We start from the raw sequence: 27,949 nt of genomic DNA on the forward strand, positions 1-27,949 counted from the left end.
GAGGACAGCATGAATAATGCAGATGATAGTCCCTACTCATGCTTGGCGCATGGAGACTGCAGTGACAATGATAGATGCTTTGTGGCACTTTAAATACTTTCTTTGTAATTAATGGATTTATTGTAAAATAGAAGTTCATCAACAGTTCATTAGACAGGTTGGAGGACAAACCCCTGAGAAAAAAAAACCATGGAACAATAATAGTGGGATAATATTGGGTGACTGGTTTTCTTGTAAAAAGTACACTGGCTGCTTTCTTTAAATCAAAGTTTAGGAGCTTAGGGAGTAAAGTAATTACAAATAATGTCTTAAACTGAATATTAAAGGAACAAGGGTGTATAAAAAATACACTAGAAATGTTTTAGGGACAAATGTTTGATGGAATTTTATAGAAACAGAGAAAATGATATCAAGTAAAGATCAACCAATAAACCAAAAATAGCTTCACCAATTCAGTGTGCAAGGTTCTTACAAAATCACCTTACAAAGGTTTTGAAAAGGGAAGGAAAAAACTCTCAGAGGTAGACAGGTGTTATCTTCAAGCACACCTAAATCTTTCACACTGGCTTTAAAAACCTCCCATCAATTTAATTCAAATATTGAAAAAATGTTTGGCAATTTTTAATTTTCAAAGGTGAAAATGTGGTGTTCTGCTACACAAGAAATACTATAGAATTGAAGTAGGGCTTCAACACAAAAAGAGGCAGGTATGATCCACAGATCATAGCAATGAAGAAAGATAATGGATCACAGAAGATGAAATATAGTACACTTTTATTTACAATAGCCCAATGTGACCACGTTTCACTTATTGCAGGCTGCTTCAGGGGCAGTGACTAAAGGGGATTCTGAAAGCACACTTCCCCTTACAGCAAAGAATGCTGGCAACAGCCACGATACTCCTTCACAATCATTATCTTTCTTCATTCATTTGCTTATTCGTATTGAAGTAGGGTAAGTAGGGTTGCCATGGAGGCCGAAGGCATCAAGAACGAGTGTCAACGCTTAAATGGGGATGTGCTTTTATGGCAACCCCTCATCGGTGGTAGTGCTTCGGCATGTCAACAGTAGATGCCGAAGGTGGAGCAGGAAAGGTGCCTCATGAGCTGTGTGACTCAAAAGGTTAGACACCCTGTCCAAAAATGCTCTAGATAGAAGTTATATACATATAATTTATTGCTGGTTATTGTTAATTGAATGCATGTATATATTTACACGATATTGTAAATGTCTTCACATATTTAAGTACTAGAATGTTGCGGAGATAATAAATTCCACTCTTCTTCTTGGACAATTTGTCAGGCGTGGGTATTTAGAATGTGTGGTGATGAAAGGAGAGTGCCAAGGTGCCATCTACCCTGTTTGTGTACAGTCAGTGCAAAAAATGTAAAGTCAGTGCAAAAACAAAATTCTCGCTTTTCTGCTTGCTTTTGAGTAATGCACCTGCAACTTGCTGGTAATTCACTCAGTTTTAGTGAGGGAGATATCTGTGTCTCTCCTCCCTCATGGGATCATTTTGGAATGTTCTGTCAATCTTTACTTGATGCATGTTCACACGCAGAACTATACTGAAGGTAAAGCCATCTTACAAACTGTGCTTGATTTAATATATAAAGGAATAAAGAAGCCAAGCTGCAAATACAGACTTCAGACTGTCTCAGCACTCCACAGTCCCACACATTAGCTTGGCGCGCTGCCAGTGAATCACTTGTTTACACCCCCATAGAAGGTGAGAAAAGGTCACCTGCCACTGTCGAGGACTGATGATAGCTCTGCTTCCATATACATTTATCCCATGGGTCTTTCTGTGGCTGCCATACCATTTAATATGTTTTATTGGCACTTTCTTAAATCTTGAAGAAGGTGAGTCTTTACATCTAGCAGGGGGAAAGTTATTAAATGACTGTGCGTGAGGAGATAACAGTAAATGTGGGATTGCATGCAGACTATGAATAAATGTGACCAAACAGATCACAAAGTTTTGGGATGAGTTTCTGGCTGGTAAAATCTACAGCTTGAAAAGATGTAACTACAGACTGTGGACTTAAAAATTAAAGATATCAGGCAGCGTGGAAAGATACTTGATAAATAAGTGCTCTTCCTTGTTCAGTGCACCCTGAAACTGCTTTAATATTAGTGTACAAACTGACAAAAATATTATTATTGGGGAGGGGGAGGAAACAATTTTCAAACTGTCCACATAGGGACAAAAGTCTACATATAGGGCCAGATTCAGTAAAAAGCGTCTAAAATGTAGGTGCATCAGAATAACACGCATAGCGCTATTCTATAAATTGTGTCTACAGTAAAATGTGGTTTATAAAATAGTGCTTAGGAGAACGTGTGTACATTTAGGTGCAACCACTGAAAACCTGGTATTTATTTATTTGTACATTCTTCTATCCCACTATTATCCAAAAACAAATTTTGGATCAACGTGGCTTACAATTTACATTTTGGTGGAGTTACAATAGTTTTGTGCCGTGTGGAGAGGGCATCTATAATTTGTGTGGTTATTCATAGAGTTTTTGAAGAGATAGATTTGAAGAGAAAAAGGTAGTGGTAGCTTTTGTGTTCAGTTGTAGAGTTTTGGTGATGTTTATTCATATAGGTTTTGAACAGGTAGATTTGCAAGGAAAGCAACAATATCTTTGTGATTAGATGTAGAATTTTTTTGAAGAGGTAGGTTTTCATTTCTTTTCTGAATTGGAGGAGATTTGTGATGCTTCTTATGTTTTTTTTTTAATCAAGTTCCACTATTTAGAACCTTAGTAGCTAAATCCTGCTATGTAGATAGTTTTATGGATGGTGTTTTTGCAGTTGGGTAGATGTAGGAGTAAGTAGTTTCTGTTTACTGGGCTGGCATTTCTTGAGGATAGTTCAATCATGTTAATTATATATTCGGGTGCCATTCCAAATAGGATCTTGAAGATTAGGGTGCTCGCTTTGAAAAATATTCTTGATCTGACTGGTAGCCAATCTAGTGTTTCAAGCAGTGGGGTTGTTTATTTATTTATTTATGAACATTTATACCCCACTTTTTATCCACATGAAGCAGAATCAAAGTGGCTTACAATGCACAGATAAATCAATTACAATTACATTAGATAGGGGAGAAAGAACAGGGTAAGAAGGGAAAGGGAAGAGAGACTAAGATGGACGGTGGAAATCCAGGTGGACCAAGTTGGATGATGGAAATCCAGACGGACCAGAGTGGCTCGCACAGTTCCCGGCAAGGCGATCCACAATTGGGAACTGTAGCAATACTCAGTTAACACAGATGAAGCGCTGAAGAAGCAGCAGCAGCATGCAGCCAGGAGAGTGGCAGCGGTCACCAGAAGCAGACGACAGCAGCTGGAGGCAGACAATGCCGACGGGGCCCTGTATGCCCACGGATCCGGCAACACCACTGCAGAGCAATAGGGACCGCAGCCTGCCTGCGCACTCTGGCACCCTGAACCGCAACGGTAAAGATATGCTAGTTCCCACAACGGGAAAGATATGTTGTTGCTCTTTTGTATGTCGATTTCTTGAAAATCAGTCTTGCTGCTGTGTTTTGGACTGTTTGCAGCAATTTACTGTGTTTTCCTTGCACCCTACATATACTGCATTGCAGTAGTCTAGTTGTGACAGTATCGTTGATTGGACTAGTATCTGGATTTGATTGTCCAACATTGATATTTGATTGTCCAGTGTTAGATGTTTCTCAAGAATGATTCCTAGTATTTTGTGTTTCAATTTCGTATGTTCACTGGTTGATTGTGGATTTTTGGTAGGGTGTGGGGTTGTGTGGGATGGATTGTACTAGGAATTTGGTTTTGTCTCTGTTCAGTTTGAGTTTGAAAGTTGTTGCCCATTCTTCCATGAGGTCAAATCCTTTAAAAAATTTTGTTCTGTATGTTTGTGATATTGTTTTTGAAAGGTATGAAGATGGTGACGTCGTCTGCATATATAAATTGCTTGAAACCCATTAATTCCAGTTTTTTTCCGAGTGGCGCCATCATTACATTGATATTGGCGATCCCTGTGATACCCTGCACTCAAAGGTCTATGAGGTTGATGTTTGGTTGGACATCTTTACAATGTAGGATCTAGTCTTAGGAAGCCATTGAACCATGTTGCCACTGCACTGCTGATTCCTAAGTTGTCAAGCAGTGTCATTAGTGTGGTGTGGTCTACTAGGTCGAACATACTTGACATGTCGAATTGTAGTAGTAATATGTTTTATCCTTGGCATATTATGCTTTTGAATTTCATTATCAGGGTGGTTATTACCATCTCAGTGAAACCTGATTGGGATTTATGAAGAATTGAGATCTTTGTCAAATATTCCATTAGACCTTCCATCGTTTTGGTCAGTAGTGGTATTGAGACTACTGGTCTATAATTTGTGATATCACTGACATATACTATGTCGCCTTTGTCTGTTGGAAATTGACCTCTTTCAAACATGTATGTGATGTGTTTGGTGAGGTACTCAATGAACCAGTCTGGTGGATTTTTCATCATGTAGTTGGGGCATTTGTCAAGTAGGCAGTATGCATGCATGTATGTATTTTGTCAATTGTGTCTTTACTGTGTCTAGTTGGGGTGGTTTGAACATGGTCCATATTCTCTCTGCTATGGTGTAGTTATCGTGTGTTTCACAGTATAAATACCCATGACTAAATATACACATGTTGCCTGAATTCTATAACAATGGGCGTAAATTTGATTGATGCCCCTGACACGCCTACACTCTTCTTATGGCTGTGCCCCCTTTTTAGCTACATGCATTGGAATTTATATCTGCCTGTTTTTAGAATACACCTAAAAAGAAGTGAACGTAAATTCCAATTATTGCCAATTAGCGATAATTGGTTATCAGCCAATTATCACTAATTGGCTTGTTACTCAGTTGAATAGCATGCATAAATTGGCCGCACATATTAAATAATAAGCGCTACTCGCCACACCTTATACAGAATCCGGCCCATACTTTCTAGATGCTGGAGCGTTACGCCAGTTTTGAAAGGGAACACATGAATGTCCTTTCTCTTTGCTGATGATTGTGCACCAGCTGGATATATAGGTAGATGTGTAAACCTTTCTTTTTCCAACCTACACATATCTGCACACATTATCTGCCACTACATGTAATGCAGTGACCATACAGCAAGTTTTTGCCCTATGTTCTAAGGGCAGGGCACATGCTGGCACACCAAATGCTATGAGTTTATCTTGTTGGGCAGACTGGATGGACTATCATCATCTACTATGTTACTATGTTGAGGAATCCACACTTGGGGAAGGCAATTTTCAGACATCTGGTTACCATGGGTAAAACTGTTTGCACCCTCCTATCTTACACTTTGTGTAGTCACCCCATGCTTGTCGTCAACATTTATTTATTTGAAATACTTCTAACCCGCCTATTTACTAAGGGGTTTCCATTAAAACCTGAATATTAAAATACAAAATAACAAAAATACATTTTCATTAACATACATAACAAAGTGCTGCTGTCACAAACTCTACAACTCTACATTACCCATCAGAAAAAAAAGCTTGAACAAAAAGCTGTGTCTTTAACATTTTCTTAAATTGCTGAAAAGTAGTAGTTATACGCAGTTGACCTGGCAAAGCATTGCACATGTGTTCCTGCAATTGAAAAGGCTGATGCTCAGGTAGTAGCATGATGCACAGAAGGTACCAAATGCAGATTCAAACATTTAGTGAAATCAGATCTTAAAGACCTTCCAAATTAAAACAGACTGAAAATCTGATCGAAATACCATGGCTTTTTATCATGAACCACTTGGTAAATAAGAGTCAAAACTTTATACTGCACTCTATGTTTCACAGGCAACCGGTGAAGTCGTTTCAACACTGGTGTTATATGTTCAAATTTGGAAATACCAGCAGCCAATCTAGCAGCTGCATTCAGTACTGTTTGTAACACTTTAAGCCTATACTCTGGAACACCCAAACAAAGAGAGTTGCAGTAATCTATTTTTGACAAAACCATCGCCTGAACAGCACTCCTAAAATCAACTGGACATAACATAGGTTTTTAATGAAATAACATCCGCAGTTGATGAAACACTGACTGTACCACATGCATAATTTGATCTCTCATGGAAGGCTGATCAATAGAAATAGAATAAAATAAAACATAGAAAAGAAAATAAGATGATACATTTTTTATTGGACTAACTTCATACATTTTTTGATTAGCTTTCGAAGGTAGCCCTTCTTTGTCAGATCAGAAATAAGCAAATTTTGATAAGTAACAGCATATATAAGTGAAACATCAAAGTATTTCAGTGACAGTCTGAAAGGATGAGGGAGGGGTGTGGTAGGTGAGAAACAGAGAGGGCTGAGAGGATGGGGGACAGGGAGATATGTATGGTGATCAGAGGGTGACAAAGCAGTGAAATTTCATGGTTTATAATGAGCTAGAAAACCCAGATCTTTGTTAAGTCCTGTCCGGTGGGTGTCAAAATATTTAAGTCAAAATGATTAAATCCTGAAAAACTGACTGGCTGGGGGTTCCTGCAAGAAAGGTTTGGAAACCACTGCTCTAAAGACTAATTGAAACACAGATGGGGATTCAGCCAATGAGAAAGCGGAGAGGACAAAGTCTTGCTGGGCTTAGGGTTACCATATGGCTCCAGAAAAAGGAGGACAGATTGAGCCAGTCTGGGTTTTACTTCCATTGCTTTCAATGGAAGCAAAACCTGGACTGGATTAATGTGTCCTCCTTTTTCTGGAGCCATATGGTAGCCCTGGCTGGGCTGGGAGTGAGAGTGGGTGAAACTGGCGTGTTGAATGACTGTGCCTTAAAGTACTGTGCAGTGGGACTCTGCCTGTGTGTACAGTCATTCCTGAGTCTAGCTGTCTCCTGTCATCTGTGACCAGAGTGCAGTTTGCTCCAGCCAAATGGTTGATGAAAATAGCTTGCAGGATGGAAGGTGGATTACTCCTGCACAGAGGTCCTATTTGCATTGGACTGGTGCTGATCAATGAGTCTACACTCCAGTGTCACCTTTCACTAACCTAAAACAATTGTACTTATTTTTCTGTTTATGAATCATGACTAGGCCCAAGTTTTATGTGGATTCCAGCTTTACATTCCCGAATCCCTGATCTCAACAAAATGTGGACCTCCTTTTAAACATCACAGTTCTATCCTGTACATTTTATTACCAAGGTTACTTTCAGGGGACCTGCAGTTAAATATAATTATCTATGCATATATATTACTGGGCGCTATTATTGTTGTAAATAACATATTCTGGAGCGTTACGGTGAGTTCACTGATGATTTAAAGTATATCAGGTCTTGGTACCAGTAAACAGAATTGTATATACACTATTTATAGTTTACTGTCCTATGGTCAGTTACTGGAACTGGTCAACACTGCATATTTATAGTTTTATTTGTCTGTAGTTAATGTTTCATGTGCAGTTTCTAACAACATCCTGAAATAATAAATATTCTGTAATTTCCCTTTGCTATGCTCACTGGCTGACAGATCAGGGAGATGGGTTCAGTGTCAGAACGGTTCTCCTCAGAAACTTATTAACAGAGGGGGACACACCCCAGGGTGGGGGTATATATGTAAATCACTTTGAAAACTGCCTGCCTATTACATATGAAGGATGATTTGAGCGGTTGTATGGCAAATGAGAAAAGTAGCCCTTTGGTGATAATTTATTTTTATTTATTTATTTATTTAATACTCTGTATTTGATATACCACCTTTCACAGTGCAAATACATCAAGGTGATGTACAGTACAAATCAAATAAACAAGCAGACTATAAAAGAAACAAACAAGAGCAGGAATCAATGGAAGGGGATGAAAAAGAGAACAAAAACTATCCAGGACAAAGTAAAAGAGAGCTGTAAATTCAAGATAAAAAGAGACCCTGATAACCCCAGAAATGACAAGGTTTTAACAGAAAAACTGGTGAATGACTAGAGAAAGGCAATTCCAACAACTAGGTTTTCAGATAGAGGCCAACCAGATTGTGGCCGAAACTGGCCCCAAATCCTTTTTCTGTTTGATTTTGGTTGAAAGGCTATTTAAGCTTTTGGCTATGCTTTCAGTTTCGGTGCAAAATGATCATGTGTTTTGGTGGAAGATGAAAATATGCACTTTATCCTGTTTGTCTCCCTCTCTACCTGCCCACCACCACTCGTAGGCCCACCTGGGCCTATTTTACAATCCCTGGCAGTTTAGGTGTGTAGTTGGGGCCAGGGGCGTAGCTACCGGTGGGCCTGGATGGGCCCAGGCCCACCCAATCTCGGCTCAGGCCCACCCAGTTTGTCCTGATCCTCCAATCATAGCCAGTCTTCTAGGCACCGGTTAGCCTGCAGTGCACACAGCCTTTTAGTTTAGCTGTGTCTCAGCCACATGCATTCAGGCAGCTGGCTGGCAGCAAACACAGCAGCTCGATTCCTCCTTCTGCCTTAATTGTTTTAGTGCAGTGCTCAGTGGGGAAGTCAGGAGTGTGACTTTACTTTTCAGTCTCAGCTGCTCTGTGGACAATTATCTTATAGGTGGTTCTGCCTTAATTGTTTTAGTGCAGTGCTGAGTCCGAGCACCTTAAGACCTGATCCCGGACTTCGGGCCAGCTGGATTCAGCTCAGTAATTAGCTCAGCTGGAGAAGTTGGGCCCTATTCTGTTACAGGCACAGAGACGCTGACAACTGTTGAGCCACCAAATTTCCAAGAAATATCCTGGTCATCAAAATAACCAATTCTGTCTGGTCAAGAGACTTGGCTTCATTAATAAAATGCGATGCTAAGCAGAGCTAGAATAAGCTTTTTCTGCGCAAGGTTTGCTTCTTGATTTTACTTTTTAAACAGTTTTATTTTGTGATATAGGCAAGACACACTTCTTATTGTTTCCAAGTTTGTATTGATCCTATTGTATTTATTATGTATTACACGCTCACTGCACAGGTTTTTAAAACATTTTTTGATTTATCCATTTTTTAATCATCTATTATAGCACGAAGCACTTTATAATGATTTTAATGTATATATTGTGTATACGTCCGCACAGAAAATCCATACGCAAGATGCATTTAGTTTGCTTAATTTTAAGTTTTTATTTGTGGAGTGCTTGTCGTCGGTTATACTCTTTTTTTATTAGGACATAATGCACCTAACTTGTTTGCTTAAGTTTTTATTTGGAGAGTGCTTGTTGGTATATTCTTTTTAATTAGATGGAGTTCATGTTGGTATGTCTTCTTTTATTAAGATGGCCATAAATTTAGGGTTTTTTTTCTTTTATATTAAGATAATTGGTTTGGCAAACACTCTGTTTTCATTATCCCTTAGCATCAATATTCAAATGACATCATTCACGTTGTTCCTTTAAATTTACCACCTTGTATTTTTAGCTTTTTTTACTTTATACACAGATTCAGTGTAAACTGTGTACAAGGTGTTTCGAGGTAAGGAAAGATCATGCATCCCTTTTAAGCAGCAAAATGTTTCGCTGTCCTGTTTACATCATTAAACCACAAATTGGGTACAATTATATTTTATACATATCACTTTCACTTTTTTGTTTGGGGTACAGTCCAGTCTTTGGTCACAGAACCTTTTTGGTGTTTTAGTTTAACTTCTGGAGATTTCACTCAGGGGTAAATATTCATAATTACACCCTCTGCTTACTTTATTTATTTATTTATTTATTTATTGTATTTGTACCCCACATTTTCCCACCTTTTTGCAGGCTCAATGTGGCTTACAGAGTATAGATATGAGAACGTCATTACATGTTTTACAAAAATAGTTGATCATAAGCTGAAGTGAAAGAGGATTAAGATGGAAGGGTGTTAGGTAAGGTCGTGAGAGAGGTGTTCTTTGGTGTATTTGGGTGGTTTAGGAATGATTTGTTTCATTGAGGATGACTTTAGTTGTGAGAGTAGGGCTTTGCATGTGTGACCCACAAGGTGGGCCAGAGACACCCCCGGGGAAAGGGAGAATAGAAATGAACTCCTTTCAGTCCCCTCCCTCCCCAAGCCTCAGCACTCCCCTGCAGCCCACAGCCACCACACACAGGTACAGGAGCCAACACACTGAGCACAGTCTACCACCATATACACAGACTGCACACTGTGCAACTAATTTGGGAAACTCAAACCCAGCTGCCCAGGTAACACAAATGTTTTTTTAAATAGTTACAGTGTAATGCTGGTGGGCTTCTGGGTGGGGGGGGGGGGGGAGATTCGGAAGGGCAAGGGAGATGCCAGACTATGGGGAGATCGGTAGGGGGATAGGACAGGGCTGACACTAGGCTACAGGGAGGGGTAGGGGTAAGGTAGATGCCTAGCTATGGGATGGATGATGGGGAAAGGTAGGGAAGGGCTGATGCCAGGCTACAAGGATGTATGGGGGGGCAAGGTAGGGAAGGGATGATACTAGGCTACATTGATAGATGGGGGGAGGGGAGGGTTGATCCCAGACTATAGGGATGAATGTGGGGGTATGGAAGGGAAGGGTTGATGCCAGGCTAGGGGGATGGATGGGGAAGGGATGGGCTGATGCTGGGATACATGGATGGATGGGGGGGTAGGTCTGATCCCAGACTATGGGGATGGATGGGGGGTAGGGAAGGGAAGGGCTGATACCAAGCTACAGGACAATTTCTAATTTTTGGTCCTTTATTCTGTAATTGATGTCGCTTGGTCTGTGTTCTGCATGTGACCAAGCAGGTGAGACATTCGGCTGGCATGTGGTTTGTGTGGGGATATCTGAGTCGGAGTTGTCTGCCTTTTCCAATGGGATGTATATTGCTGTTGTGTATATTCACTGCTGCCTTTTTAAAGGTACTCTTATTGGTATTTGTGTTCAGAATTGGTTTTAAGATCTGCAACTTAGGCCCTCATGATCCAAAGCCCCGCGCTGTTCCAAACAGCGCTCTAAAAATACCGCTGGAACAGCGCAGGGCTTTTCTGCATAGATGATCAAAGATAATGCATGCAAATCTAAGCAGCGCGCAATTATCTTTGATTATCATGTAGAAGTGCGGGAGAATTGTGCCTGAGCATGCGCTCAGCACAATCCTCCCACACTTGTTTGACAGGTCTGAGCTGTCAAAAGCCCAAACCTGTCAAACAGCCTGCCCCCATGCCCAAACAACGGGGGCTGGAGGTCGGGTGCGTCTCCAGCCCCCCCAAAACCACAGAAAACGTTGTGGCTGCCGCCAGCCAAGCCCTCTCCCACCCAGCAATGGGGGGGGAGGGCGGAGGTCCGAAGGACCTCCGGTCCCCCCGACGATCCCACCCCCTCCATGTTCAGGGAGGGCTGGAGATCCTGTGGGTCTCCAGCTCCCCCAAACCCCCAGAAATTGTGAAGTGGCCGCCTCCGGTCAAACACTCTCCCACCCTCCCACCCAGTGACAGGGGAGGTGGGGGCTGGAGGTCCGGTGGACCTCCAGCCCACTCCAACTCCTCCCCCCCTAGCGTTCTCCTTTCAATCCCTGGTGGTCCGTGGTGACAACCCCCCCCTCCCGCCCTCCCTACCTTTCGTTGGAGGAGGGACGCAGCCTGCCTCCCTCCTCTTCCAGTCGACGCCGCTGCAAAATGGCGGCGCCCAGCCCCGCCCATTGCATCCTGGGATGCGCTGGGCGGGGCTACAGACCGTCGCTGGGTGGGAGAGCGTTTGGCCGGAGGCGGCCACTTCACAATTTCTGGGGGTTTGGGGGGGCTGGAGACCCACCGAATCTCCAGCCCTCCGTGAACATGGGGGGGGGGTGGGATCGTCGGGGGGACCGGAGGTCCACCAGACCTCCAGCCCCCAGTTCGCGTTTGCTTTGGGGGGGAACGGGGGCCTGCCAGCATGCAACTGCATGCTGGACAGGGCTCACCATTCCTCCCCAATGATCCGCAAAGTCTAACGCCAGCTCAGAGCTGCCATTGATTTTGCCGCGGCCAGCAACCCAATCTTTGGCTTGCTGGACGCTGATCATTGGGGATGAATGCGTTAAGCACTGACTAGTACGCATTTGCAAGCTAATTGCACTAAGAGCCCTGTTTAGCATGCATTTGCATGCTATTTGCGCTAAGAGCCCTCGAGTGAGTTGTTTCAGGCGCTCGAGGGCTGTGATCATGGGTCGGCAGCAAACGCCGTTTCCTGACATAGGCGATGGTTACAGTGAGCAGCATAGAAGAGGCACTGCTCCTACATAAAATGGTATATGGGGCATAGTTAACTGATTTTGTTATGCTTAGGTACTCACTGCTATAAGTCCCCAATATTTTCTTCTAAAGGTTAAAAAATGATCTTGCACAATAGTTTATATGGTCACTAGGGTGCTCCAAATAAATGCTTTTGTTACATAATTTTGGTAAACAAGTTGCAACGCTAATCTACGATAGTTTGAAGCAAATTCAATACACAATGTGTGCAGCTAATTTTTGTAACACTCACTGATAGTGTTACTATTTGTTTCTCATATTTTCTATATTATTTTTTTGCATTTTTTTTGTAGTTATTTTCAATTACTGTCTTGCACACACACACTACTAATTCTTTACATCATAATACTATCCATGGCAGGCTTAAAGTGGTCACTTATCTGAGTAATCTGTAGTGCTCAAAAGTCACTGGACCCGACAGGTGCCTGCTTCATTTTCAAGCTTTGTCAAGGGATCTTCAGTTCGGTAGCACCAGATCTGTTGAGAAAAGACAGCGCCTGTCAGTTGCTTCATTCGCTACATTCTCACACTCAATCGTTCAGGACAGAGGCTCACATCAACTCGACCACGTCCTCAGTGTGCTGCCACATAAGACAAATGGCGGCAGCATCTTATAACTGGTCGCTTTGCCAGAAATGATTCACATTCACCGGAAAAGCCTGATGTCACTATAAATGCAACAGACCACACTGCAAGACATGTGAAACGACAGTGGAAGTGAATAGTTTCACACACAACGGTCGGATATACCATCTCAAACATCGGACGACCTGTCGGACTACAGCCATTGTATTATCTAATCAAGTGCCCGTGTGATAAAGTTTACATAGGGAAATCTTCCAGATTACTACATGCGAGGATGATGGACGATTGCTCCCAAATCTTTACACAGAATATTGGAGCCCAGTTAGTCCAACATTTTGTGCAATTTGGACATACAGTGCAAGAGTTGAGATGCATGGTCATTGATTGCATAGTCCCCTCACAGAGGGGTGGCGATGTGGATAGAAGACTATTGTAGCAAGAAACTTTTTGGATCTATCATTTAGATACTCTGGAACCGAAGGGCCTTAATACATATATACACTGGGGGTGTTTTATGTGAGCACAATTTTGACATCAGGCTTTTCCAGTGGATGTGAATCATTTCCGGCGAAGCGACCAGTTATAAGAAGCTGCCGCCATTTGTCTTATGTGGCAGCACACTGAGGACGTGGTCGAGTTGATGTGAGCCTCTGTCCTGAACGATTGAGTGTGAGAATGTAGCGAATGAAGCAACTGACAGGCGTTGTCTTTTCTCAACAGATCCGGTGCTACTGAACTGAAGATCCCTTGACAAAGCTTGAAAGCGAAACAGGCATCTGTCGGGTCCAGTGTGTTTTGAGCACTACGGATTACTCAGATAAGTGGCCACATTAAGCCTGCCATGGATAGTATTATGATGTGAAGAATCAGTAATGTGTGTGCATGACAGTAATTGAAAATAACTACAAAAAATAATATATAAAACATGAGAAACAAATAGTAACATGATCAGTGAGTGTTACAAAAACTAGCTGCACACATTGGATGGAAGGGGGTTTTGTCGGTGATTAAAACAGTCACGAGAAGGGTTTCACCCGGAAGGTGGGTGTATAATAGAAGTTATCCCCGTGACAGTATGAGGCTTTCCCCTTAAAAAAACACACAAATAAAAACACATTAGTTGTGCACTCAAGAATTAACTATCTACCATTCTGTATTGAATTTGTTACATAATTTTAGCAGGAATTTAATTCTGTAAATTTGGGATGATTAGCTCCTTAGGAATTAGCCTCTCTGTGGACTTATGACGTCAGCTGCCACTCCATGTGTGCCACAAAATCAGGCACTGTATAAGCACCATGGCTTTTAGTTTCAGTTTTTAATTAGCTGCAGTCCATGTGTGTGGATGCTATTTTGCTTGGAGACAAAATACTGTAAATTATACTCTGGCTTGGATACTGTGGGATATAGAAGGATACAGACTGCAAGCTCTGACAACCCCCAGCACCATAACTGGTTCATATTCACATATCCAAATTTGTGTTTTAGGTTTCAGCTTCGGCTGAAACCAGTTAATGAGTTTTGGCTGCAGTTTTGGTTTTGGACAAAAACATTTAGACAGTTTTGGTGGCAGTTTCAGTTTCGGTCGATCTCTAGTTTCAGATTAGTTTTACAACTGACAAAAGCGTAACCTTCAGGTAAATATGCTGGCAAAGACTTCCAGGACATAAAGCTAACCAAGAAAAATAAGCTTGTCACGAATAATCAAACCTTGATACCCTAAAACAAGGAATGGACAGAAGGATTCCTTGAGAGGATCTAAGAGTATGCCCAGGGGAAGAGGGGATGAGCAAAGAGTCTAAGTAAACTGGAATCCCTGTAGCAAGAGAGTGAAATACCATTATCAAGATTTTACATTTCATTCTTCCTGCAATTGGCAGCTGATGGTCCTACAGGTGAGATATAACATGCTCAGAGTATTTCATATTAAATAAAAGTTTAACAATGATGTTCAGAAGAAGCTGAAGTTGACACAAATAAACTGAAGGAACACTCACCAGTAAACAGTCACAATAAGCAAGTTTATTATTAACAAGAACAGATATCACTATTTTTGAAGCTGATGATTCTACGGATAACCTAAGGAAGCAGATCTTCCTCAAAGAAAGAAATGATTTCCTCACAAGAGATGACATTTAAGGCACAAAAGAAAGTTCACAGTCCATTAAAACTCTTGAGTGAAATAATTGTATCATTAACAGGAATGGAATGGCCATTGATACATGGTCAAATAAGGGCAAGACGTTGCGTTTCGTAAACCACAGAGCCTCAGATTTTAACAGGTTCAATTTCAATTTGTGACCAACCAACTGTGCAGCAATGACAGATAACCAAGAGTTCACCTTCTCTGGAAAGCCTGATCCCAACAATTGGTCAACATTAACATCTGAATGCTATCCACATAACAATACATACTCATGCCCAAATTCTGAATGACTGTAGCCAGTAGGGCCAAAAATATATTAAATAAAGTTGGAGCTAAAATAGATCTCTGAGTCATTGTGCATATATCATGTAAATTCACAAATCTATCCCAGTAGAACTCCATCCACTTACATTTCCAGCCATGGTGAGGGTGATTTTATAAAGTCTTTTCCATGTGTACATGCTTTTCACACAGAAAATGGTTTACATACAGTATTCTATGCAGGTAATTTCTCTGTCCCTGCTGGGCTCACAATCTGTTTCTGTACCTGGGGAAATGGAGGGTTAAGTGACTTGCACAGGGTCAAAGTATACAAGTACTCATGCACTGGCTTTTGTTTGCCACTGTTTTTTACCTGCATGCAGTGCCCACCAGTGTTGCAGCAGGTACAAATATGTGCGTTATTAGGGGTAGTTCGGAGAGTTATTTTCTAAGGGCACATAGGAACTTGTTCTGCCTTTATAAAAGAGGTGCATCTTGGGAGAATTTTATATAATTGGTAACTGTGAAGCATTTGAAGATTTAGGATAAGATAAGATACGGCTCTCTGGATCAGATCAAAGGTCCATCAAGTCCAAGGCTGCAGGAGCACTGAGTTCAATGCCTATCTAATTAAAGGGCTATTTTATTAAAATGTGGTATAAAGTGGCCTTAGCATGTGCTTATGCGTGTCATTCACGTGCGTTTGAGCAAAATGGCTAATATTTCAATTTCCAGCATTAATGGCCACATGCTTAGCTTCCCATTACAGCATGGCCATTAGCGTGTGAGCACTTACCGACACCTATTTTGTAGGCGACAAGGGCTCATGAGCTAATTGGTTAATATGAGGCAATGTAGCTGTGCCAACCTATTAGCACAGAACACACCTACCCTCTGTTCTGACCTGCCCCCAGTGCCACAAAACAAATTTTACTTACTACAGTTTAGTAAAAGGGTCCCTAAGAAACCTCTCTGGGCTCTGACAGATCTGCAATTTCAATGTTCATCATTTTTGGATTGGCAGTAAATTCTTCTAAGCAGCAGCAAATCAGATTTGGACTTCATCAAGTACACCTGGTTAAACAGCACCAGTAGACATTTCGGCAGCATGCCCTTCTGTTCCGTTACTCTAGTAGAAATTTCAGCAGCATACCCTTCTGTTCCGTTACAAAAATGTCAGCAGCATGCCCTTCTGTTCTGTTACTTATTAGAAATTTCAGCAGCATTCCCTTTTGTTTTGATACTTTAGTGGAAATTGTAGCAGCATGTTCTGATACTCTAGTATAAAATTGCAGCAGCATGCTCTTCTGGTACTCTTGTAGAAATTTCAGCAGCATGCCTTTCTGTCATGTTACTCTAATAGAAATTTTGGCAGCATGCTCTTCCGTTACTCTTGTAGAAATTTCAGCAGCATGCTCTTCTGTTACTCTTGTAGACATTTTGGCAGCATGTTCTTCTGTTCTGTTACTCTAGTAGAAATTTCAGCAGCATGCCCTTCTGTTCTGTTACTCTAATAGAAATTTCAGCAGCATGCTCTTCTGTTACTCTTGTAGAAAGTTTGGCAGCATATTCTTCTGTTCTGTTACTCTAGTAGAAATTTCAGCAGCATACCCTTCTGTTCTGTTACTCTAGTAGAAATTTCAGCAGCATGCTCTTCTGTTGTTACTCTAATAGAAATTTCAGCAGCATGCTCTTCTGTTCTGTTACTCTAATAGAAATTTCAGCAGCATGCTCTTCTGTTACTCTTGTAGACATTTTGGCAGCATGTTCTTCTGTTCTGTTACTCTAGTAGAAATTTCAGCAGCATGCCCTTCTGTTCTGTTACTCTAGTAGAAATTTCAGCAGCATGCTCTTCTGTTCTGTTACTCTAATAGAAATTTCAGCAGCATGCTCTTCTGTTACTCTTGTAGACATTTTGGCAGCATATTCTTCTGTTCTGTTACTCTAGTAGAAAGTTCAGCAGCATGCCCTTCTGTTCTGTTATTCTAATAGAAATTTCAGCAGCATGCTCTTGTTACTCTTGTAGACATTTTGGCAGCATGTTCTTCTGTTCTGTTACTCTAGTAGAAATTTCAGCAGCATGCCCTTCTGTTCTGTTACTCTAATAGAAATTTCAGCAGCATGCTCTTCTATTACTCTTGTGGACATTTTAGCAGCATGTTCTTCTGTTCTGTTACTCTAGTAGAAATTTCAGCAGCATGCCCTTCTGTTCTGTTACTCTAGTAGAAATTTCAGCAGCATGCCCTTCTGTTCTGTTACTCTAATAGAAATTTCAGCAGCATGCTCTTCTGTTACTCTTGTAGACATTTTGGCAGCATGTTCTTCTGTTCTGTTACTCTAGTAGAAATTTCAGCAGCATGCCCTTCTGTTCTGTTACTCTAGTAGAAATTTCAGCAGCATGCTCTTCTGTTCTGTTACTCTAATAGAAATTTCAGCAGCATGCTCTTCTGTTACTCTTGTAGACATTTTGGCAGCATATTCTTCTGTTCTGTTACTCTAGTAGAAAGTTCAGCAGCATGCCCTTCTGTTCTGTTATTCTAATAGAAATTTCAGCAGCATGCTCTTCTGTTACTCTTGTAGACATTTTGGCAGCATGTTCTTCTGTTCTGTTACTCTAGTAGAAATTTCAGCAGCATGCCCTTCTGTTCTGTTACTCTAATAGAAATTTCAGCAGCATGCTCTTCTATTACTCTTGTGGACATTTTAGCAGCATGTTCTTCTGTTCTGTTACTCTAGTAGAAATTTCAGCAGCATGCCCTTCTGTTCTGTTACTCTAGTAGAAATTTCAGCAGCATGCCCTTCTGTTCTGTTACTCTAATAGAAATTTCAGCAGCATGCTCTTCTGTTACTCTTGTAGACATTTTGGCAGCATGTTCTTCTGTTCTGTTACTCTAGTAGAAATTTCAGCAGCATGCCCTTCTGTTCTGTTACTCTAATAGAAATGTCAGCAGCATGCTCTTCTGTTACTCTTGTAGAAAGTTTGGCAGCATATTCTTCTGTTCTGCTACTCTAATAGAAATTTCGGCAGCATGCCCTTCTGTTTTGTTACTTTAGTTGAAATTGTAGCAGCATGCTCTTCTGTTCTGATACTCTAGTAGAAATGTCAGCAGCATGCCTTTCTGTTATGTTACTCTAGTAGAAATTTCAGCAGCATGCTTTTCTGTTTCATTACTAAAACACTAGAGTCACCCATATGTTCCTATGGGCAACTTTCATTTAGTGTGTACTAATCTATAGCAAGCGCCAAAGACACTAGCACAGCTTAGTAAACATAGCCCTAGCTTACAGAATTACAATGGTCAACAGTGGCAAGGAATTCACTAAAACAAAAGTGCTTTCAACAATTTACGAAATTTTAGGTAATCAGAAACACATCTAATTGACTTTGGGAAGGAATTCCATTGCTGAGTAGCCTGCTATGAGCAACTTTCCCCGTGTTTAAACTTGTACAGCGCTGCGTAACCCTGGCAGCGCTATAGAAATGCGTAGTAGTAGTAGTAGTTAACTTGTTTTTATCATTTAGGGCCCTATTAACTAAGCCGCGCTATAGGCACATTAACATTTTTAATGCATGCTAAAAATTAGCATTTGCTAATTCTACACATAAGAATATATGGGTGTTTCTAGCGTTAGCACGTGCAAATTTTTAGCGTGTGCTAAAAACGTTAATACACCTTAGTAAACAGGGACCTTAGACTTTTGAACATATGTCTTTATCTCCTCTTTATCAGCTTGTTTTAACAGTGTTCTTGTTATATTGTTTACTGTTTGCCTAACCTATACAAGCTACATATGAGTACCAGTGTACTCCTATACATCATATTCTAAGGTTAGTGCATTAAATCAATGATTTGGTTTAAATTAGGCTTTAAATCAGCTGCTGTAGCCATAAAATTGAGCTCTATTTATCTGTTTTGAAATTTGTGCTCTTTTACCTTTTTATGGGTATGTAGTTATTGTCCTATATCCCAAGATATCTTTGTAATTGGCTGTTGCAGCCACTAAATCAAGCTTAGATGTACATTTCTGGATGTACATTTTTTGATGTTCATGTTCTAAACTTGTGAGCATTTGCTATCAAGTTTCTCCATCACATTTTATAACCTTTGTAAAATCCTATAAATTACTTTTATGCTTAGCCTTACAACTATTAGCAGATATTTTTATGTATTTTGACTTTTATCAGTTTGTTCTAGCCCATGTTTTAGTATTTAGTACTCTTTGTACAGTTTTTAATCCATATTTTATAAATAGTTTTAATATGTATTTGTTATGTTATACTATTTATTTTGTGCGATTTTATTATATTATTGTCATGATGTTTATGATTTTATAACCACCAATCATATGTATTTCTTAGACTCCTGAGGCAGGTGCTTTTGCGCCGATACACGGCTGCTATGTCAAGTCATTTTGGTGTATCTCCAATAAATTTCATATTGAAGAACCGTTTCATCTTCCTTGTGGTCTTTGGGAGTGCCAACCCTCTTTACCCTACTCTTTGATTTGTCGGAAGTATAAAAAGGGCCACAAAGATATCAATAGTCTGAAATTGCACAAAGTTTCAGGGCAGAAAGCCAATTATTGGTGCTAATTGGCTCATTATTCAATTAACTTGCACACACAAATTGTGTTTAGAAGTGTTTAGTTGTCTCTCACAAGAGTTTATAACATATCACATTTGGGGTTTTACTTTGGAAGAATGATAGAGACATTTAAATACCTTTGTGGCTTAAATGCATATGAGGCAAGTCTCTTTCAGCTGTATGAGGGGGCATATGATGAAGGTGAAAAGGGACAGATTCAGGAGTACCCCGAGGAAATACTTCTTTACAGAAAGGGTGCTGGATTCATGGAACAGAGTACTGGTGAAAGTGTTGGAGACAAGGATTGTTTCTGACTGAATGCTAGGTATTCCTATAGGATTGCCATGAACTGCATACCCTGCAACAAAGATGCTGTAAAAATCCATGTTACCATCCTACGGAAATAACAGGTAGCAGAGCCTTGAAGAAGGGAGAATCATGACTGGGGACACTTCAATATACCTTCCTTGCATTCTAATTCATGTTGTATTCAGCTATTAATTGCTAAATAGGATTATCCTCCTAGCACATGTATCTTGATTAAAATGCTACAAAAATAAATGATTAAATTACACATTATAGGGGGAGGGATGGTATTTAATTAACTTATTGCCAATATATCCTGATTGGTGACCTGAAATGCCTAACAAAACAATCAATGCAGATTGATTGGGCTCATGTAAATGTGTGCAATTATCCTGTTAGGTAAATGTTGTGAAAGGTACTATGCCCTGGCTTCTTTAAACAAAAGGCTCTAATACGCTACTAAAAAACCCTAAAAGAGCTATTCTGTACAACCAATTTAATTATAGTTGTGCTTTCTTTCATTTACTGTGAGCATATTGATATAGTAACTCATATCACCCAAAGTTCGTTTAATTTACTTTTGGTAGAATTACAGAGGTGGGACACTACAGCAGAAAGATCAATTTAATAACATAAAATTGGTCATTTGCTAATCATACAGACAGTACTATTTTCTTTTCCTTACACTTCCGATATTTTCTGATACAGTTTCTTTGCTTTCTTAATCATGGTTTCCACGGATGTGCACATGTAGCAAGCAGGAAGGGGGTTCTTTTAACAGGCAGATACACTGCTCATCTCTGGCTATAGGCAACAAGGATTGGATCACCTCTTTGGGATCCTGCTGAGTACTTGTAACCTGGACTGGCCTTTGTCCGATAGGATACTGGGCTCAACAGACCTTTGATCTGACCCACTATGATACTTCTTTTGTTCTTATCATGGCTATGTTGAAATAATCGCTTCCACCCTGAATTATATGAACTTTAGCATGAATAGCATGTATGAATATGCTACTGGGAGGCCCAGGCAGACCACTTGGGAAAGGGACATAGGCCAGCAACAATCACAACGGACTTTGATTCAGAAAAAATCCTTGGGGCTTCCCTTCTATTATGGTAACTGAGTAAGTCACTTTCCTTGGAGTGGAGGAATAGCCTAAAGGTTTGTGCAGTGAGCTAAGCACCTGGGGAACTAGGTTCAATTTCCCCTACAGCTCCTTGTGATTCTGGGCAAATCACTCAGGGGTCCTTTTACTAAGGTACACCAAAATATGGCCTGTGCTGCTGTAGATGCATGTATTGGACCCGCGCAGGTCCATTTTTCAGCGCAACTGCAAAAAAGGCCTTTTATTTTTGGCCAAAAATGGACGTGCGGCAAAATAAAAATTGAAGCGTGTCCATTTTGGGCCCTAGACCTTACCACCACCCACTGACTTAGCAGTAAAGTCTTACACATTAACTGGGCAGTAATTGTCAGCGCCCGTACACTGGCGATTACTGTCCGGTTAGCGCTACGCGCCAAAACTTTTTCCAACATGCATAGTTGATGCGTGTAAAAATGAAATTACTGCCCGGACCGCATGGTAGCTGGGCAGTAGTTCCAAATTGGCACGTGTTGGGTGTACGTAGGCGCCTACGCAGCTCAGTAAAAGGGCCTCTCAACCCTCCATTGCCCCAGGTACAAAATTTTGATTGTGAGTCCACTAGGGACAGAGAAAGTACCTGTATAGAATATGTAAACCACTTTAGTTGTACCATAGGAAGGCAGTAAATCAAATCCATGACCCTTTTAGGCACAGCAATTTCATTCAAAATTGAAATCATAGACACATTTTGTGATTATCCTGAGTTTCTTCAAATAGCTGTGCCATGACCATGGATTATCTGCAATTTTAATAGACCAACATGCTAGAAAATACCACTGTACAAAAGAAAAAAATGTCTCTAAATACTCAATTGTTTTGAACTCAGGAATAATGACTACTTATCTCAAAAAATTGTGTAAATGGAGGAAGATGTTTCAGCAACCATTCAGAATGAATGGCAACTCCCATTGCTCAATAGTGCTTTGCTGTATGTAAAGCAATCATTGCTCTTAAACAACACATTGAATTACGTCAATACACATATGACTCTTCCCTATGGTGCATAACTTATAAATGTCCTAATGTCCAAAAACCCATAAATAGCCCCAAAAATAAACAATCAAGTGCAAAATGTGAAAAACACTTAGCTTATTGAGCACGGATGAATCCCTGAAGCAGAAATTCAAAACGGGGCACGTCGTCGGACCAGTTGGCATATGGCATTGAACTGAACTGAGCAGCAAGACTCTTTAACATTTTAAATTTATTTTGCTATTCATGCTATATGGTTACTGAAACATCTGCCTCCATCTAGTCTCTTGTGTGGAAATGTTTACAGTAGAAGAAAATACCACTGGACAGGTCCTGGGAGGAAGGTGTTATAATAACTCTAATATAATGTAGTAAGGGAGGTTTGGAAAAAGAGAGGGTCGTTTGTCTTATGCACATTATTTATTGATAGAAGTTTATGATTGGGTAATCCATACTGTTCACTTGCTCTGTAGCCTGAATCTGAAAAAGGTCAGTATATAAAAATGTAAATAATTTAAAATGGGCTGTATATATTGTTAAATACAAAGGAGCTGCCCTCCTAGAGCAGGTAACCTTGATTCAAGTATTTTAAAAAATCTGCTGCAGCTGAAAACATTCGAAAATTCAGTACTAGTGTCTGGACAGAGTGGACAGTGGCAGTGGTGTCTGGACAGAGGAAATATTCAGTCCACTTCACAGATAGCTGACAGGAAAAAGTTTGGCAACTTATCCAACAGTGCTGCTAAACCGGCGGGGGGGGGGGGGGGGGGGGGTAATCATGGTCCTCGAGGACCACAACCCAATTAAGATTTCTGCAATGAATATGCAGGAGATTGGTTTCCATGTGTTTTTTTCATTGTATGCAAATAGATCTCAGGTATAATCATTGTGGACATCTTGAAAACTGAACTGGGCTATGGATCTCAAGGACCATGGTTGCCCACCCCTGTGCTAAATGGAGAGTTCTGGACAGTGGCATTCCTTGCTTGGCTGCCTGTTCCCTGCTCCCTCTGCCACAGAACAGGAAGTAACAGCAGAGGGAGCAAGGAGCCGACAGCTAAGCGGCTGCTTCTAGCACCCCTCCTGCAGCATGCACCCGGGGTGGACCGCCCCTACCGCCCTGCCCAAGGTATGCTACTGATTCTGGACACTGTATACAGACTGCCTGGTACTATCCAGATAGAGCTGGGCTGTCTGTAATAATCTTCAGCAGCTTTATCCAGATAATATTACTGAAAATAGATGGATAGCCCTACTCAGCGGCACTTATCTGGACAGCCAATATTGCTACCTGAATAAGGGATTTTAAATATTGGGCTTGTCAGTTACATCAGCTTATCAATCTTTCTATGGTTGTAATCCTATCATCATGGCCAGAGAAAGCATGTGACCTTTCTTCCATGCTGTTGCTCCCAGCCCTCCTACAATATTACAGTTGATACAGTCATCATCCCCCTCTTTCCACAGAGCATATGAGGGGGTTAATCGGAAAGCATGGGTCAATTACTTTTTTTTGCCACCCACCCCCAAGGTCACAATCCCAAATTTAGATTTTGCGACCCCTAGTCTGGTAATTCCTGCATGATGTCATTGTAATATCCCTCTCCCATCACCAAAACCCTTTGCTTTTGGAAAAAAGCCACAAGGCTGTCACAAAAATGCTAACAAACACATTATCGGGCATCGGCATTCAAACTGAAACTCAATAAAGAAAAAAAAACTGTCTCATTCTCTCTTCCCAACACAGCACAAACCACCCCACAACCCTAAATATCCTAGACTACCCTCTCCCAATCTCAGAAAATCTGAAAATACTCAGCATTACCATAGACAACAATCTAACTTTGGAAAACCAAGCCTCTGTCATCACAAAGAAAATGTTCCACACAATGTGGAAACTCAAATGTGTACAACAATTCTCCCCAAGGGAAACATTTTGTAACATGATTTTACAATGGTGTTATCTCACATCGATTACTGCAATGGAATATATGTGGGATGTAAAGAACAAATCTTAAAGAAACTTAGGACTGCCCAGAGTACGGCAGCCAGGCTTATATATGGAAAATCTTGTTTTGAAAGCACAAAACCCTTTCTCGAAAAACTGAACTGGCTATCAATCAAAGAACGCATTCGCCTTCAAAATTTGCACTATAGTTCACAAAATAATTCATGGTCTTCTGCCGAACTACATGACTGGACTAATCGACCTACCAAAGAGAAACACACTTGAATCTGCACAAATGTATCTAAACCTTCGCTTCCCAAGATGCAAGGGACTGAAGTATAAATCAACATATGCGTCCAGTTTCTCCTACATAGGCACACAGCTCTGGAACACATTACCAAAAGTCTTGAAAACCACGAGTAACCACCTAAATTATCGAAAAAAAACTAAAAACTCACCTTTTCAGAAAGGCATACCCCACTCAACCAACATAAATACCAAACTATGAAACATAACAATTAACTAAGTAATAACACCCAATCCCTCACCGAACGATCCCACCCTCACAACCCACATGGAGTGAACTGCCCAATCTTTAATTCGTACTATCCACTTTTTGTATTTGATCACACCAGACTCAGAAACAACCTCTCCGGAACTATGTAAGCCACATTGAGCCTACCAAAAGGTGGGAAAATGTGGGATACAAATGTAACAAATAAAATAAAATAAAATAAAATAACTAAATACATTGTTTTCAATGAGGTTAATATTTTTGAAATTCCCAGTAGCTTCATAAATCCCTAAGAGTAACAAACCTCTGAAAACAAGAATGAGAAAAGAAGTGAACGTTAGTGAAACACCAAACAATCTGTGCAAATCAAGACCATTTTCACAGGGTTCGGAATAGGCTAGCTTTGCTACGGTTTTCTATGTTATTAGTACAGAAGTCCCACGGCATACAATCTGCTGTATATACTGTAAGCACTACCTGGTAGTACACTTCAGTAAATCGACTCAAAATGATTTACCTGGATCAAATGGCCTGAAAATTGCCTTCTCAAACATTTCCACAGCAACTTAACTGGTTAAACCGATATTCAACACTAGCCACTTAAGGGAGTCTTTTACTATACGGCGGTATGCCCAACATGGGCTTACCACTCACTAATCTGGAACTGCCACTGGCCCAACGCGGCCACTGGCGGTACATCTGGCTGGAGCGTGCGCCATTTCCGGCGCTCTGGACATTTGTTTTATCTAGCGTGGCACAAACCCGGTGGTAATCAGGCATCGCCATGCACTACCCGGTTACCGTTGGGTTACCGCAGGAGCCCTTTCTGCCACCTCAATGGATGGTGATAAGTGCTTCCCGCCACATGGCCATGTAGTAAGGGTTATGCTATCATGTGGCCATTTTGGGGGGGGGGGCATTTTACTAGATGCGGTAATAAAGGCCCTGGCGCGGGAAAAACAGCCCCTAGCTACTACTGCAGGGCAGCTTAGTAAAAGGACCCCTAAGTGCTTAACAGTTTAACATAGGCCTGCTATTTATATGGCCTGTTTTAACCATTAACATTGCAGTGTTTAACCGGCTAAGTTGTACGATATAGTCGCTAACTGCAAATATTCAGTGGGAAATAACTGGCTATCTCCTGCTAAAGATCCACAGTTAGGTGCTTAAACACTATTTAACCAGCCATGAGCCATTCCTGGCCAGATTAAGTCTTGGGTTTAACATGCTATAACACACAATTTTAACAAGCAGCAAGTCCAAACCTAACTGCATCAAGAAGAGGTGTCCCTACCAGTTTTTACTGTAGTTTGTGTATTAATATTAAAATTAATGTGCAGTACTTGCACCAGGTTAACAGGGAAGCACTTGCCCCTAGATTCTATATAGTGAATTTAGAGATCCGTGCCAAAATCCAGGCATATTCTATAACAGCATCTGTAACTTAACTGGTTTAACAAGCTATTCAGCATTCATAACAGCACTTAACAAGCAATAATAAGCACTAATAGGTAATAATTAGAATTTACACGCACGATTCGCTAAGAGTATTCTGTAATGAACTGCTCCTAAATTCTAATGTGCATAGTTCAAAAGGGGCATGGTTATAAGCATGGAAATGGGCATTTTGTAGGCGTTCCAAAATTTATACATGTAGTTATAGAATATGGACCAGTGTGTGTAAATCTACGTGCAGGGATTTATGCCATGCTTTTGTTGATGTAAATGGAGGCATTTAGTTTTAGGCACTGGGATATCGGCAAAGCGTATTCTACATACCGCGCCTAAACCTAGGCACCGCTTATAAAATACACTTAAGCGGAAATGTTTAGTGCTAGGATTTTTTAGACACCTTATATAGAATCTGGTCCTTGGTGTCTTCTATTTAGGAGGCAATAAGTGGTCCTGTATTAACGTTACATAAAGCAGTTAGTATATGATAAGTGTAACGTGTTAGCTGGTTAACACTTCCGCAACTCACTCTCTGTCTGTGCCACGTCCCCTGACTGAAAAATTCAGGATCATATGGTTAAACGCACAGGAACATGCAAACTACTGCGAAGCCCCTTAAGGTAGTCGTGTTTCTGCACATTAAACCCTGGATTCCGTATATGGTGATCAAAATTGTGTTCGCTAATTTGGAAGTGTGCCCAATTTATGCGTGGAATTTGATTAATGTACCAATTAGCACCAATAACTGGGTACAAACAATCAATTATTGAAGTTAGTTGGCAACAATTTGGATTTGCACGTGCATCTTGCTAAGCACTATTCTATAAATATGCACACACAAATCTTTTAGCACGCAACTGAAAAGGGGCATGGCCATAGGCGGGTCAGGGGCGTTCACTAAAGATGCACGCAGTATTATAGAATTTGGGGGATCCATGCCTAATTTACTTGTGAAGATTTACGCCAAGTTTCAGTTGATGTAAATCCTTGTATCCAAAGTTGGGAACAGTTCCTTGGGAGATGTTTTGTAGGAAAGGATTGAAGACCAGTTCATATGTCAAAGAGAAAACCAAAAAAGGATAGCACAACAGCTGTATTATACATTAATTTACAGCTATAATCTACTTTTAAGCACAAACAGACAAATATTTAACTTGGTACTGTTTTATCAGCAGGCTTACCTCTACCTCCAGATGGCATTGTTTGCACGTCATCACTCCCTGGAAGGCCTGTCCTTATCCCATTGTTAAAGGTGTGTCCCTCTGCTGGCTGAAGCTGCCAGTTGAGGCCAAGCAGATGCATTGCTACAGGGGAAACAAAGCAGGGAAGAGATGCTTTAATCTGATTGTTTTGTATTTTATCTTTATTTTTAGCATGCTCCAGGACTATTGATAAGGCATGAAATCAGACTTAAATAAATAAACAATGTGCATTGAGAAGAAACAGCTACAGCATTCTGGGCACCACCCCACCCCCACCCTAGCCTTCACCTTCCAGTCAGGTTGCAAGCTGTGCTCAGCATCCCACTGCTCAACATACAGAAATTCAATAGGTTTCGAACACATGGAGCACGGCTCAACTGCATGTACAGAAGGTAAATTTAAAACCTGCCAGAGTACAGACACACATGCCTGATAGTCAGCAGCTGTGGTTGGCATTTTTTCAAACACCAGCCATAATAATGTTTAATTGGTACTTGATATACCGCCTTTCCTAAGAAGGTCAAAGCGGTTTCCAAATTACAGTATAAAATATAATAGGAAAAGAACTCCATTTTATGACAGGAAAGACATATTCAACGAGAATCTCATACTATATAAAACAACATAATA

The 27,949-nt window shown here is 40.7% G+C and overlaps 1 protein-coding gene across 1 annotated transcript in view; it reads right to left on the minus strand.

The window, feature by feature from the left end:
* The window catches only part of TENM2 (teneurin transmembrane protein 2), a 1,250,894-nt gene that overhangs the window by 627,855 nt on the left and 595,090 nt on the right, over positions 1-27,949 (minus strand). Inside the window, exon 5 of the mRNA XM_030212543.1 lies at positions 27,299-27,421. Within this exon, the coding sequence (XP_030068403.1) occupies positions 27,299-27,421 (123 nt within the window). The remainder of the gene's footprint in view (positions 1-27,298; positions 27,422-27,949) is intronic.

This window comes from Microcaecilia unicolor, chromosome 8 (genome assembly GCF_901765095.1).
Source record: "Microcaecilia unicolor chromosome 8, aMicUni1.1, whole genome shotgun sequence".
NCBI lineage: Eukaryota > Metazoa > Chordata > Amphibia > Gymnophiona > Siphonopidae > Microcaecilia > Microcaecilia unicolor.